We start from the raw sequence: 13,890 nt of genomic DNA on the forward strand, positions 1-13,890 counted from the left end.
ATTGTGAAACCTAAAATATCTTTAAGGGACCAAAAGACTAATTAAACCTAGTCATATTCATTGTCTTTTTTTTTTAAAAGCCAAAATGATATATATTAACACTAACAGCCTCCCTAGCACAAGGCGTACCAAGGTAGACTATAAAAATACAAAAGAGTTAGAGAGATACAATCAAAGTAAAATCATACAAGGCCCAAACACAACAATGAACTAGACCACCAGCTATGGTAGCATATTCATTATCATAAACTAATGGATTTTATTAATTCCAGATCTACCGTATTTTGAGTTTGAAAATCAATACTAATTTTTCCCTCTTTTAGTAGACCCAACTGAAGGGGGAGAATGTATCTATTGGTTGGTTGAAATAGTTAAGTTAGTATGATAGTTAGACTTAAAACGAAAAGGTGAGACATTAGTGACAAGGTGTAAATAACCGAATGCATAACATAATAAAGAGAGGACATGGTCTTTGGTTTTGGTCTTTTTGAACTTGAATTTGGGAGGAAGATCCAAGGTTTTAGCACCAGGAGGAGATGGTATTCATTCACAATATGTTTGGATTGGTAGTGAATTTCACATGGATGACACTGTGATTTTGCAACCGAGAAGTAGAACTTGTGACTCTTCCTTTTTTTCTTTTTTTCAAATTATAAGTGACAAAAATAAAAAGGCGGCCGTTGAGTCACTTAATGACTTACCACATTAGAATTGACTTGGTCAAAATTGACTTTTTACAAAATGAGATAAATATAGAGGATCAAAACTGCTATTTTGAAACATAGGGGACCAAAATCACAACTTTCTAAAACATAGGGGGCCAAAAATGCAATTTAATTAACCAAAAAAAATTATATTAAGCTACTAGTATAAAAATTATATTAATGCTTGTTATAATTATAATTAGTCTTTGTCTAACATGCACCACTTGATTAAGTGGTGCATGATGCCCAAGTCTTCGAAATTTTTATAACGAATACAAATTTTACAAAATCTACCGTTGGATGGAAAGTTTATATCGTTTAGATCATTCATAAAGTTTTTTAATTTTTTTGAAAATCATTTGATATGTTATTGAAACTCATCAAGATTAACGGTATTTAATAAAAATCCATAAACCGTTAATTTTGATATGACTCAATAACATATCAAATGATTTTCAATCTTTTTAAAAATATTTATGGATGATCTATATAATATAAACTTTCAATCCAACAATAAATTTTATAAAATTTATATTCATTATAGTATTTTCGGTGACTTGTGCACCCTCCAGTTTACCTTATAATTTTCGGATGTGTCAATCTTAGTTGGTCTTGTCCTCTTGTATTTACAATTTATTTATTTATATGAATGCTTTGAAAAAGTTGAAAGAAATATGAGAAGTGACACATCCTTCAAAAGTTCACAAAATATTAGGGTGCATCATCTATACACTATACTCCCTATTCCCTCTCTCTTCTCTACTTTCTTCTGCACCCCTCTAACCCGAAAACTTGTCCATAAAACCCTCAAACCTCAGTCTTTATTACCATCACCTATCACTACACCTTTATCCATCTCTTCCTCTCTTTTCTCCTTCTTCTTCCTAGTTCCTACTATCATGCCACCATATCATTTGCCGGAGATCTTGTTAATGGAGTTCAAGCTACTGCTTTATAGAACCATGATTTATTTTTATGTTCGACATCGGCTGTAATTTCTTTGATTAATTTTAGGTAACAAATTTCTATCTTAAACTTTCATTATTATTTTTAATTTAATATATATGTCAGTTATCATGTAGTAATTGTTTTCAAATACTCTTTTTGTTCCCAAAATAATTGTTACAATTTAATGATGTGCATTATTTTTACAAGTTATTTTGATCATATTTTTTTATTAATGTATAAAGGTGCAAAGTTTATCAATCAAAATCAAGATTTTGGAAGCCAAGTTGGAGGTTGCTCGATCTCCGAAGAAGCATGCTAACACATCATCTGCCATTTTATTCGATGCTTTGGAAGAGGTGTCTGACGCAGTGGAGGGACTATCGCTGGACCATTAACCAAGGCTGTTGGTTGCATTTGTGTGATGTTTAGTATGTGTTTCGGATGCTGCATTGGAGGGTGACTAACAAGTTGATGCTGTTTCTAGTTTTTCAGCTGTAATGTGAACTGTGTATTAGCTGCTACTGTTTTTATCTGTTAAATTGATTGATTCTACAATGGTGTGTTTTGATGCTCATGTTGGATACTTGCTGCACTGGATTTGTTTTTTGTTGATCTCATGCATGTGTTCCATGCAGTAACTTGTTTTTACTGAATAATTTACTGAATTTTCTTGCTTTGTTTGTTATGATGGTGATATCTTTATTTTTGGTTTGTTACTTGATTATTGATATTTGAATTAATGAATAAGAGAAATAGATTATGCCTATTCCAATTTCAATGTATTGAATTTTATATGGTTGGAGCATTTTCTATAAATTTGTGAGATTTGAAACACTTTGCAAATTCAATTGGTAGTAAAAAAAAAAATTTAGAAAATGCAGACCATGTCAAAAAAAAACTAGAGAGCAGAAATTTTTTGGAAGTGGTAACATCATACGGTGATACATCGAATTTGATTTTAACGTAGGCGCTAGCGCCTGTCATTAGAAGCTACATTTGTATGTTTGACCTTAGCATGCTATATATTTAAATCTTCAGTTATTACTATTGATCAAGCAACTCCCTCTCTCTATTCTCCTATGTACTCTTCCTGCTAAAGAATGGTTGATAACTCTCCAGAGAAAGCATCTGACATGGACATATTTATGTAGCTAAGAAATATGCATCATCCCAACACTACCAATTGGGCTACACTCTGTCTTAAAATGAATGTCGTAAAATTTTGAGAAGTTGATTGCATAAATTCCAACACTATATTACTATATTTACTTCTCTAACCAATGTCTCGGACTCGGAGATATCATTTAACATTTTCCTTTATATAATCAATTTTCACCATATTTTATTAGCATATTTTATTTCAAAGTGTATTTTTAAAATATATAATTTTTTATTATAAATAACTAAAAATGTTAATAATTAAAATTGTATATAACAAACATGAATCAATCAACTATATCATTTATTTTGGAACATAAAATAAAATTCTGTCTAAAACTTATCATGTTCAGTGTTCAAAGTAAAGTTGATGAAATGTCATATCCTCTAGTGTACTTACAAAATAGAATAATATTTTTTCTTATATTTTAGGACGGCAAGAGGAAGTCTTATTTCAATGTCGGTTTTTGCTACTCCCAACTGTTTCTAGAGACCCACAAAAGTGATTCATCTATCCAAGACTTTCATAATTACTTGCCTTGAGATTAGACTACACTCTGACGTGACATCAATTTTCTTCTTTACACAATTCCAACACACAAACAAAAACCGTAATAATAAAATGAATCATGATAAATGGTGTTCCAGGAATAATGGTTAAGGATACAAAAATAAAACTAAAAGCAACAAATTTTAATAAAAAAATTTATTTTTTAATACTTCAATGTATTGAATGAATTATTTCCAAAAATATTTTATCATTTTTATATCTTTATCCAGGACATCATTTACCATTTTCTTATTCTTAATAAAATAACAAACAAAAACAAAAAAGTTACCACCGAATCGGCTCCCAACACAACACCATTCATATAGGGTTTGGACTTTGGAAGCAAAACATACCTGCTAGAAGATTGTGGTGCGGTGGCTACGAAGCTAGCTATGGGGAGAGTGGCCGGCGACGATGGTCGTTGCTGGCTATGGAGCGGTGAAGATATAGGCGAAGATGATTTGGGAATTTTGGGAATTTCGGTTTGAGGGAGAGAGGAAAGCAGAAAAGTTTTGAAAAAGGGAAGTGGAAAAGTTAATGGCTTAAACATCATTTTTTTCTCTATAATTTCCAAAAAAAAATTGATTTTAGTGCCGGTATCTTTTTTTGTTGCAAATTAATCTCATCTCTGTATGTGCAAATCATTTTGATTTTAGTCCCTAAAGCTAAAATCTGCGGAAAAATTTGCAGGAAAATTCGTTGGTTTCCTGCGGATTTTAGTTTTAAGGGACTAAAACCAAAAGATTTGAACATACAAGGACTAATTTGCAACAAAAAAAGATACAGGCATTAAAACTTTAAAAAACATAAACTTATTTGAGAAAAGGGTTAGTGAAAGTTACTTGAAAATATGAGATAAATACAAAAAAAATTAAAATTAAAATATGACATGCTTAATGTTCTGGTGAACAAATAAAGGGGTAGTAACTGTGTCAATTGTATAAATGATTAGTGCAATTCTCAAGATACATATTATACTCTGATATACTTCTTACACTAAGTAACTAAATCTTTTAGATGTATATATATGCTCTGATATATGAATTACTCTGATATATAAATGCTCTGAATATATGCTATAATCCTTCTAAAACATATCAAGCGGTGTGATTGTTCAATATTGCCTACAACACTCATATATATATATATATGGAGAGGGAACAAATTACACCGGTGTAACATTTGAGTAATGTTACACTGCTCAATAACGCTTTAACGAATACAAATTTTATAAAATCCACCGTTTGATTGAAAGTTTATATCGTATAGATCATCTATGTTAAGTTTTATAAAAATCTAAAATCGTTTGATATGTTATTGCGATAAATCAAGATGAACGGTATTCAATAAAAATGCATAAACCATTAATCTTGATTGGTCTCAATAACATACCAAACGATTTTAGAATTTTGTAAAATTTAACATGGATGATCTGGTATATATAGTCATATCAGTATCAGTATTATCGTATCAGTATTAAGATGAATCTCTTAAAATTTATTGGACTCAAATAGGGTTGGTTAACTTGATCTTTTTAAAAGTTTGAATGTTACAGTATACCAAGTTAGAGATTTCTCATGCCATTAAAGAAAGGCCAATTCTAGCATAGGAGACCTTGGCATGTCTCCTACCAGTGGGAGACCAAAATACCTGCTATAGAAGGTGGAACCGGTAATACCAATATATTTTTTATTATTTTACTATTTAGTTTTACACAGAATAAATTTTTGGTAAATTGATTTATTTATTCATTAAAAACAATAATTTATTAATAGATATTAGAAGGGAAATTATTCATTTTTTACTGAGACTTATCATCGATAGAACGATTGTTCTCTGAACCTTGATGAGAAACCATTGTCGCCGACGAATTCAATTTGAAGAGCAGATCGGATCTCTAATCAGCGAAGAAGAGCAAGCCCACCTGCAGAATTAATCGTAAGTATATTGTTAGTTGCTTGCAGAAGTATGATTTTTACTTTAGGGAACAAAATTATGCAATAGACGATTAGGTGTATCTGTATGTGTATGTTAAACAATTGGAAGATGTTTATGTCATCTGGTTGGGTTAAATCTTCATATTTATGTTTTGAAACGTTTAGGATTGGAGACAATGGAAGGAGAATTAAGCTGTGAAAATCCGGAGGTTACCAACTTGGATCTCGAAACGGTAAGTTGTAGTGATAGGGTTATTTTCCAGTATGAATGTCAATTAAATCATTGTGGTTTTTCGCTAAAATTATACTATAACACAGGACGATGTAAGTGACGGTAGTTACATGTCAAGTCCTGAACATGATAGCAATTCAAATGAATATGGAAGTGAACATGATGCTGGAAGTTATACTGCTGAAGAAGACACTGTTGTTATAAGAGACATGGCAGATATAAAGAAAATATCTTTAGAAAATTTTCATTTAACTGATATATCAAAATACGAATTTGCGAGCTTGGATGTGGCCTACAAGTTTTATTGTTGGTTTGCTAAAATGTCTGGGTTTTCTGTTCGCAAAGGCCATGTGATTAGAAATCGGGAGCGACATGTTTTGCAGCAAACATTTTTATGTTCCCGCGAAGGATTTAGACATTCGCAGGGTTTAAATCCGGAAGATCGACAACGTCAACAAAAGAACACAACAAGATGTGGGTGTATGGCAAAATGTAGAGTGCACATAGACATCAGATCCAGAAAATGGTATGTCACCGTATTTGAATTTGAACACAACCATGAGCTGTTGAATGGAACAATGTGTGGTTTTTTACCAGCATATAGGAAAATGGCTCAAGGTGATATAGATGAGATTGAGCGCAACCGAACGGCAGGGATAAGACCATATCAGGTGTATGGTTCGATGGCTAATGCATCTGGCGGTTTCCACAAAGTGGGGTTTGTTAAAAAGGATTTGTACAACCAAGTTGGGAAACAGCGCAAAGAAGTGTATTCTGATACGTGCCGTGCAGTGAGGTATCTCAGAGATCTCAGCACCAAAGACCCACTAATGTTTGTCACACATTCCATTGACTTAGAAAGAAGGCTTGAGCGGCTATTTTGGTGTGATGGGGAAAGTCGAAAGAACTACGAAATATTTGGTGATGTTGTGGCCTTCGATGCCACTTACCGGAAAAACAAGTACAATTGCCCGTTTGTTGTGTTTTCCGGGGTTAATCACCATAATCAGACCATAGTGTTTGCAACAGGTATTGTAACCCGAGAAACTGAAGAGACATATGTGTGGCTGCTAGAACAATTCCTGACTGCAATGAATGGCAAGCATCCGTTGTCAGTAATTACTGACGGGGACCTTGCAATGAGAAATGCTATTAGGAGGGTATTCCCCACTTCCCACCACAGATTGTGCGCATGGCATTTGTTAAGGAATGCATCGTCCAACATTGGGATTCCGGAATGTATGTCTCATCTCAAAAGATGTATGTTGGGTGACATGGAAGTTGAGAAATTTGAAAACCTTTGGTCTGAGATGGTTGAAAAATTTAGGTTGCAAGACAATAATTGGGTGAAGGATATGTACGAGAAAAGGAAAATGTGGGCGACCGCTCATATCAGAGGTAGTTTCTTTGCGGGTATAAGAACTACTTCTCGATGTGAAGCACTCCACAGCCACATTGGACAGTTTCTACACTCTCGGATCAATATGACTGATTTTGTTCAGCAATTTCACAGGTGCCTCACTTTTTTCCGTTTTAGAGAGATCGAGGCTGATTTCCAATCCAATTATGGCGAGCCAGTATTACAAACGAGCATGAGGTCCATTGAGAAATCTGCTGCTAAACAGTTTACAAAGGAGATATTTTTGTTGTTCCGCTCTATACTCAAGAACGCAGTGCTCCTACGTATTACAGGAAGTGTAGAACTGTCTATGGGGTATATTTTCAATGTTTCAAAATATTGCGGTGATGGCAGTGAATGGTACGTAACCTTTTGTGAAGAACCAATCGATTTTAAATGTTCTTGTTTGAGGATGGAATCTCTTGGATTGCCATGCGATCATATTTTAGCCACGATGCTGTATCTGGACTTTGATCAGCTTCCTGAGTGTTTAGTTTTGCCCCGGTGGTCAAAATATGCCAAAGATTCAATTCGTGATACTTATGCTAGTGGTTCCTTGTACTGGGATGCACAACCGGCTGCTAGATTTTCTGCCATTGTGCAGATGTGCAAAGTTGTTGCGGAGTTGGTGTTTAATGATTTAGAGGAGTATAATCACATTGTTGACATACTGGGTGGTGAAATAAGGCGGTTGAAACTTAAAAGAAACGACCAAAGTGGCGACCGAAGTGGTGAATTATCTCCAGTACTGCAGACGGGTATCGAAGAAGTGGATATTTTGAACCCTGATGTTGTTCGAACCAAAGGGTGTGGTGCAATGCCCAACGGGACGCCAAGCAATCATAGAAGTCATCGTAGCTGTGGAGTTTGTCGCGTGGTAGGTCATAACAAGCGTAGCTGTCCTCACGTCCATACGACCCCTCTTGGTGGAGATACACAATATTCGGCATCTGAATCAAGACACTACTATGACGATTCCTATGAGTTCGTTGGTCAATCTGTAAGTGAAATGTTATATTAAGTAAAATAATTTATGTTCTTTATTGTATACATGTTGAGTGAATATTGAAATCTTTTTTAAACATTGTTCGTAGGGTTATGAAAGGCAATACTGAGCGTGTTGATGGTTATGGAATGTGGTAATAAAAGTTGTATCATGTAAGTGTCTTACGAGTTACCGTTTTATTTTATTTTTTGTTGAACTGCGTAAACTTGTAATAATATAATGCATCCTCATTTGATCCAGGACTTGTCACTGGTCCGGCGATTCTGCAGTGTTGTTCTTTATGGTCGTTGTCTTATACAGTTATGATGTTGCCAAATGAACATTTCAGTATCTTTTTGTTTTTAATTAGTTATGTGTTCTGATGTAATATTTAAAGTATCTGATCGTATTTGGTGTGTTGTTCTAGTAGTTTTAATTTTGGTTGAATGGACAATTGTTTTTGTTCTGTGAAATTTTAAGGGCCTCGATGGTCTTTTGTTAATGTGAACGTTGATGGGTTGGTTATTATGTGTAAACTGTGTTGTCGAAATTTTGCATAAAACCACACATTTAACATTTGATAGTGCCCATGACAATTATGTAATCGAAACAAAAGGAAAAATTTTGTTCGATGGAAATAAATGCTGATGACAATGGTTTGGTAATACTCTTATATGGGTGATCTATTTATTTGGGTCATGAAGCAGCCCACGAGGATCCAGTTGAAAGAAATACCCAAAAGAACAATCAAACCTCCTAATAGATTGGAAGTATATGACTTCACCTGAGACTTGAGTCATGTACCCCTAAATATAGGAGTATTCATGAAATTTATGGCGTGCCCTGTGGGATCACTAGGAATAATTTGTTAGTGTTGTTTGTTTGTTAGCTTTGCCAGTTATGGCCTATATATGTAATGATGCTCACCATGATTGAGAGATCAATGAAATAAAATCCTTTTTCGTATGTTACTCGCCTTTTCCGTTTGATTGAAATTTTTTTTATCTTCTATCTCTTACAAGAAGTGCATTTCATTTGCAAAAACTTTGCGTGCCCAAAAATAAATTTCTTTCGAGGTGTCCATGTTGGTTCGGATTTGATGGTGTTGGGCCTAATTCTTTGAGGGCTCTGTATAGGCTGAGAGACTTTCATAGGGCCTTGTAGATGTAGATGTGTTTGGACGGGAAAAATAGTATAAAGTGAGGAAATTAACAACACTTTCGCATTTGCTGCGTGACTCACTCATGCATTATTAAACTTTCTGAAGTAGCAAAGTTTTTTCACAAGAAAGGGGGGGTTTGAATTGTGAACCTTTAAAAATTGTCCTTTTAAAAATTAGATATCAAAACATACGTTAGAATGATCTCAGAATAAATAATATAAGTTAGGAGAATGATCTTAGAACGATCTCTGAGCTGCAAACAAAAAACAATAAGTGATTTGTGTGTGTTAGTGTTTGCACAAAATTAATATGAGTTTAAGGGAGAGAAAAGACACAATAATTTTATCCTGGTTCACCCCTTAATAGTATGGGCTACTCCAGTCCCCACGCTCCTGTGAGATTGTCCACTAAGAGATTCTACCGATCTCAAGATACACTTCTTCTTTGATCTAATCCAAGATCACAATCTTCCAAGCTTCACTTGCTTGATCTACCTAAGTCTTTCCTAGACTTTATGAGGTGTCACTCAAACAATAGTTACGTATTGACTTGAGCCAATCTTTACAATTTGATAATGGTTTGGATCTTAAAGCTTTCTCACTCAAACTAAGTTGAAAAGCTGGTTATAATAAAATCTCTCTTTGTTCACTCAAAATGGATACTGATCCTAGTATGATATTACAATATATGGAGTGAAAGAGATCTTCAAAGAAGAGCTTGAAAACTTGTATCACAAAGACAAGTAAATTGATTGTTGTAGCTTAAACTCTTGCTCTTCAATGTTGCCAAAGCCTTCCTTTTATAGATGAACCTTGAGTCTTCAGTTCCTTGGTCCCAAAGGAAGTTCTCCAACGGCTAGTTGATTCAAAATAGACAGCTCATGCTGAGTTGTTGAGTGGATAAGCTCAAACTGATCTTTCTCAGAACGTTCTCCCTGCTGTTCTTCATATTTTCACTTAAAAGGGCCAAAATGACAGCTTGCAATGGGCTGTAGATAGTTGTTCATTGCTTCCTCACCAAGTATATCCGTTATAGATCATTTAGGCACGTTTTGGCCAGCTGTAGATGAGCTTGCAACTTCAAAAGCAAAGGACAGTCATTCTCAGCATCATTCTGAGATCGTTCTCCAATCTGGGCGATTTTTGCACTTGATCTTCAAATGGAGAATGATGCAGACCTGTGGCCAGCTGTAGTGTGAAGGGAATGCAGCTGTGATGTCCTTGCATAACTATTCACTTGTCCTTTCCATGTACTTCCTTTTCTTGATTAAAAATTAATCTCTTGGAGAATGTTCATTAAATAATGACATTGAAGGTACATGACAACTATGAGTTGAATGTGTGTTGTCTCATCCTTATTGGTCTATGTAATTCTTGTCCAAACACTCTTGATACACCTGATTAGATGATGCCTTGAGAATTTATCATGTTGCACATGCTTGATCATTAACTTTGTCCAAAGAGGAAAGTCACTTTTCTTCCAATTATTCCTTGCCTTAATTGTTCATGAACTGTTGTGATCTTGTGAGTTAAAACCAAGATAAAGTGCTTCTTTGTCTTGTATATGGTTGACTTAATGAAATAAGTGCTTTTGCATTTATTCTTGTTCATGAGGAGAATGTTGCAATTAAACCAGAGATCATTCTCAGACTGATCCTGAAGCTTCTCTTTTTGCCAAAACATAATGAATATCATTGAGATTAGAAGCTTAATTGTTCCTGACTAATTAAAACACTCAAGAGCACTTGTTAGATAACAATGAGATCAGAATTACATTTAAAATATAATTAAGATGTTTGTTATCTTTAAAACATCAAATTGGGATTTTGCATTTTGCCTCAACAATCTCCCCCTTTTTGATGATGACAAACTTCTTGAATTATGTTTTAGAAATGGGATTCTGATATAATCAATTTAGTAAACATAAATAAAATGTTTAGTGTTTTAATTTTCAAGCTCCCCCTCAATTCAAGCATCCAATTTTCATAATTGCTTAAGCATAAAGAATTGAGCAAAAATACATAATATGAATCAAAATAGATTTCATTAATCATCAAGCTCACAAAGTGAGAATCCAACATGATTTCTAGTTCATGATTAACACATAATGATTCAAGCAAAAGATAAAACATAAATCCTAGTTTAGAAAATAAAAACATAGTAGGAGAAGTTCTTATAGCAACAAAAGGAACTTCCCAAAATATCTAATCCTCTAAACAGGTAAATTAAAACATGATTAAGCATTCAAAAAGACAAGTTCAATCTCCCCCTCATTTTCTCAAATCATTCTCCCCCTTTGTCATCATTGAAAAGGGTAGAAAAAAGAGGGTTGCAGCAGAAGTTATTCAGGAATGGTGGGGCTGGAATCATCAGAGGATGTGGAGTTTTCAGGTTGTGGGAATGGCTCAACAGGTGGTGGTGGATTGGGAGGTGGTGGAACAATCTGAAGAGGAGTACAAACACACTCATTCAACCAGTTTCTCATGATCTGAAACTCAAGCATAATATACATTAACATGTCATTTTGCATTGACATGCCTCTCATCAGCTGAGTTAAATCCTTTCTCATCTGAGACATTCTCTTTTCAAGCTTGGTACGTTTGGGAGGCCTGGGATCAGTGGAAGTACCAGCCTCATGTTGAAAATTTTCCTCAAAGCCAGCAGGCACAGACCAATTTGCAGTAGCAGCAGCAGCAGCAGCAGTTGCAGAAGAGCAGAAAGAGTCTAAAGTTGCAAAAGAACTTGGTAGAGATGGTAGTGTTCCAGCAGTAAAAATGGGAACAGGTATCTGAGATGGATCAGGACTATTTGATGTCATCAAGTTCCTTACAAAATCAGTGCTAAACATGGATTGCAAGCTTCCATGAGATGATGACATAAGTGGTGAAAACACAGAGGTGTTAAATGGAGTAGTTATAGAGTGAAACCCTTGAAGAATCTTTCCAGCTTGTTGAGATGAAGTTTCTACTTCTTGAGAGAAGGTTGGTCCTAAATTCAATGAGGTATTCAAATGGAATGGCTGTGTATCAGAAATGGTGTTGTGAATATTCACATTTTCATCAGTTGGGAGAACGTTCTCTGATTGTTCTCCAGATGCTTTAGCAAGCATATCCAAGTTGTTATCAGGATCAATTCTCTTCCTTTTGTTTCCAGTATCAGTAGAGGTGTTGCCAGGAGTGATTTCCTTTTTCATGTGACTCAGATTTTTTGTTCCAAAAGTAAACCATTGATTATCAAAGAGTTGTTTAGACTCATCCACATGGTTATCTCTAAAAATCCTAGTGAGTAACATTCCATAAGGTAAAGCTATCTTTTTGATTCCAGAATTTGCAATTGTTATCATGTGTTGAAGAATCAAATAAGGTAAATCTAGTGGAATACCTTTAGATAGATGATACATGACTAGTAGATCATTATCAGTTACCTTATCTTTACTTCCTGTCCTAGGAAAAATGGAATGTTGACACATGTTGTGGAAGATTTTGAATTCCTTCTTCAGCATAGATGATGGTGGTTGCTCCTTGTAAGCTCCTTCAGCAGTGAACATCTCAACAATTAGATCATCTTTGCTTATGTTCTGAGCAGCATACCAGTCTTTTCCATACAAGGTTTCTCCATTTCTCTTCACTTCAAGTAACTTACTAATTGAGTCTGCTGTAACATGGATTTCGACTCCCTTGATGTTGGAGATGATCAAATCTTTGTCAGGATGTATCTTGGCATTGAAATAGAATGCTTGTACCAACAGAGGCATTGTGGTATCTTTCATCTGGAAAAATTTTGTCCATCCTTGTGGTTCCACAAACTTTAGCAAGTCTACTCCTCCCTTAGCAATTTCTTCAAAATCATAAACTCTTCCAGCAGCAACAGGTTTGGTTTTCCAATATTGATCAAACTTAGCTTCTTCTTCTTGATGAATGAGTGGAACTTCAAGCAGCTCTCCTTGAGGTCTTTTCCTTTTAGGTAAGTTCTTTTTCTTAGGGGCTTTGACAGCAGTAGCAGAAACTTTCTTGACAGAAACAGGTGAGTGTTTTGCTGGAACTGATTTTGATGAGGTGAGAGGTTCAAGTATAATTTTTTCAAGTTCTGAATCTGAGATGGTTTTGTCAGAATCTGAATCATGAATGGTGTGAACAGTGTTGTCAACAACAGGTTTCTTTCCTGTACCAATTCCAGACATAATACGAGATGATCTTCTGATTTTTGAAGAATCATAGGATTTGGCTTTCTTAGATTTGAAAATGATTGGTGGAGTTTCAGCTTGACTTGGTACAACAATGGTAGGTTTAGGAGTGGTGGTACCATCAATTTTAGGGTTAGGTTTCTGGGTAAGTTGAATGGTTTCTTCTTCTGAGGGATCGTTCTCAGAAGGTACATCAGTTGGTTCTGCAGGAGGTTCATTAATTGATTGTGCAGGAGGTTCAATTAATTTCGGTGGGAAAATTTGAGAAAGAGGTTGAAGATCTAAGGGTTCATTTGGATCATAAAAATTTGATTGATCAAAGGTTTGAGGGTTTGAGGAATCAGAGGTATCTGATGAGGATGAAGAGTTTGATGAAGATGAGGGTAATGGTGGAAATGGAGCTCTTCTTCCTGGATTCTTTGTTCGTGCCATTTTTTGAAAAAACAAACAAGAAATAATTGGATGAAGATGATGTGATGAAATGATGAGTTTAGGTGAGTATAAAAAGAGGTGGAAGCTTGGGAAGGAGGAAGAGTGTTTAGTAGACTAGGTGTACTTGATTGAAGAGATGAATAGTTGGTTGTACTTGATTTTAGAAAAGAAAAAGGAGAGAGAGAGAGAGATCAATCGTGT

At 34.9% G+C, this 13,890-nt stretch overlaps 1 protein-coding gene across 1 annotated transcript; it reads left to right on the forward strand.

Moving 5' to 3' along the window:
* The first annotated feature begins 4,951 nt into the window (after positions 1-4,951).
* LOC123885098 (protein FAR1-RELATED SEQUENCE 5-like) lies at positions 4,952-8,475 on the forward strand. The gene is made up of 6 exons (XM_045934331.1): positions 4,952-5,031; positions 5,136-5,298; positions 5,463-5,530; positions 5,616-7,928; positions 8,023-8,086; positions 8,175-8,475. The coding sequence occupies exons 3-5, from the start codon at positions 5,474-5,476 to the stop codon at positions 8,041-8,043; spliced, it is 2,391 nt and encodes a 796-aa protein (XP_045790287.1). The 5' UTR covers positions 4,952-5,031; positions 5,136-5,298; positions 5,463-5,473; the 3' UTR covers positions 8,044-8,086; positions 8,175-8,475.
* The last annotated feature ends 5,415 nt before the right edge of the window (positions 8,476-13,890 follow it).

The sequence above is a fragment of the Trifolium pratense genome, linkage group LG5, assembly GCF_020283565.1.
Source record: "Trifolium pratense cultivar HEN17-A07 linkage group LG5, ARS_RC_1.1, whole genome shotgun sequence".
Classification (NCBI taxonomy): domain Eukaryota; kingdom Viridiplantae; phylum Streptophyta; class Magnoliopsida; order Fabales; family Fabaceae; genus Trifolium; species Trifolium pratense.

What these genes read in the sequence shown, in the direction of transcription:
- LOC123885098 (XM_045934331.1), top strand. Translation starts at nt 5,474, where the DNA reads ATGGAAGGAGAATTAAGCTGTGAAAATCCGGAGGTTACCAACTTGGAT. An exon ending in CCAACTTGGATCTCGAAACG is followed by an intron (nt 5,531 to 5,615) that starts GTAAGTTGTAGT and finishes ACTATAACACAG; the next exon opens with GACGATGTAAGTGACGGTAG. An exon ending in ATGAGTTCGTTGGTCAATCT is followed by an intron (nt 7,929 to 8,022) that starts GTAAGTGAAATG and finishes CATTGTTCGTAG; the next exon opens with GGTTATGAAAGGCAATACTG.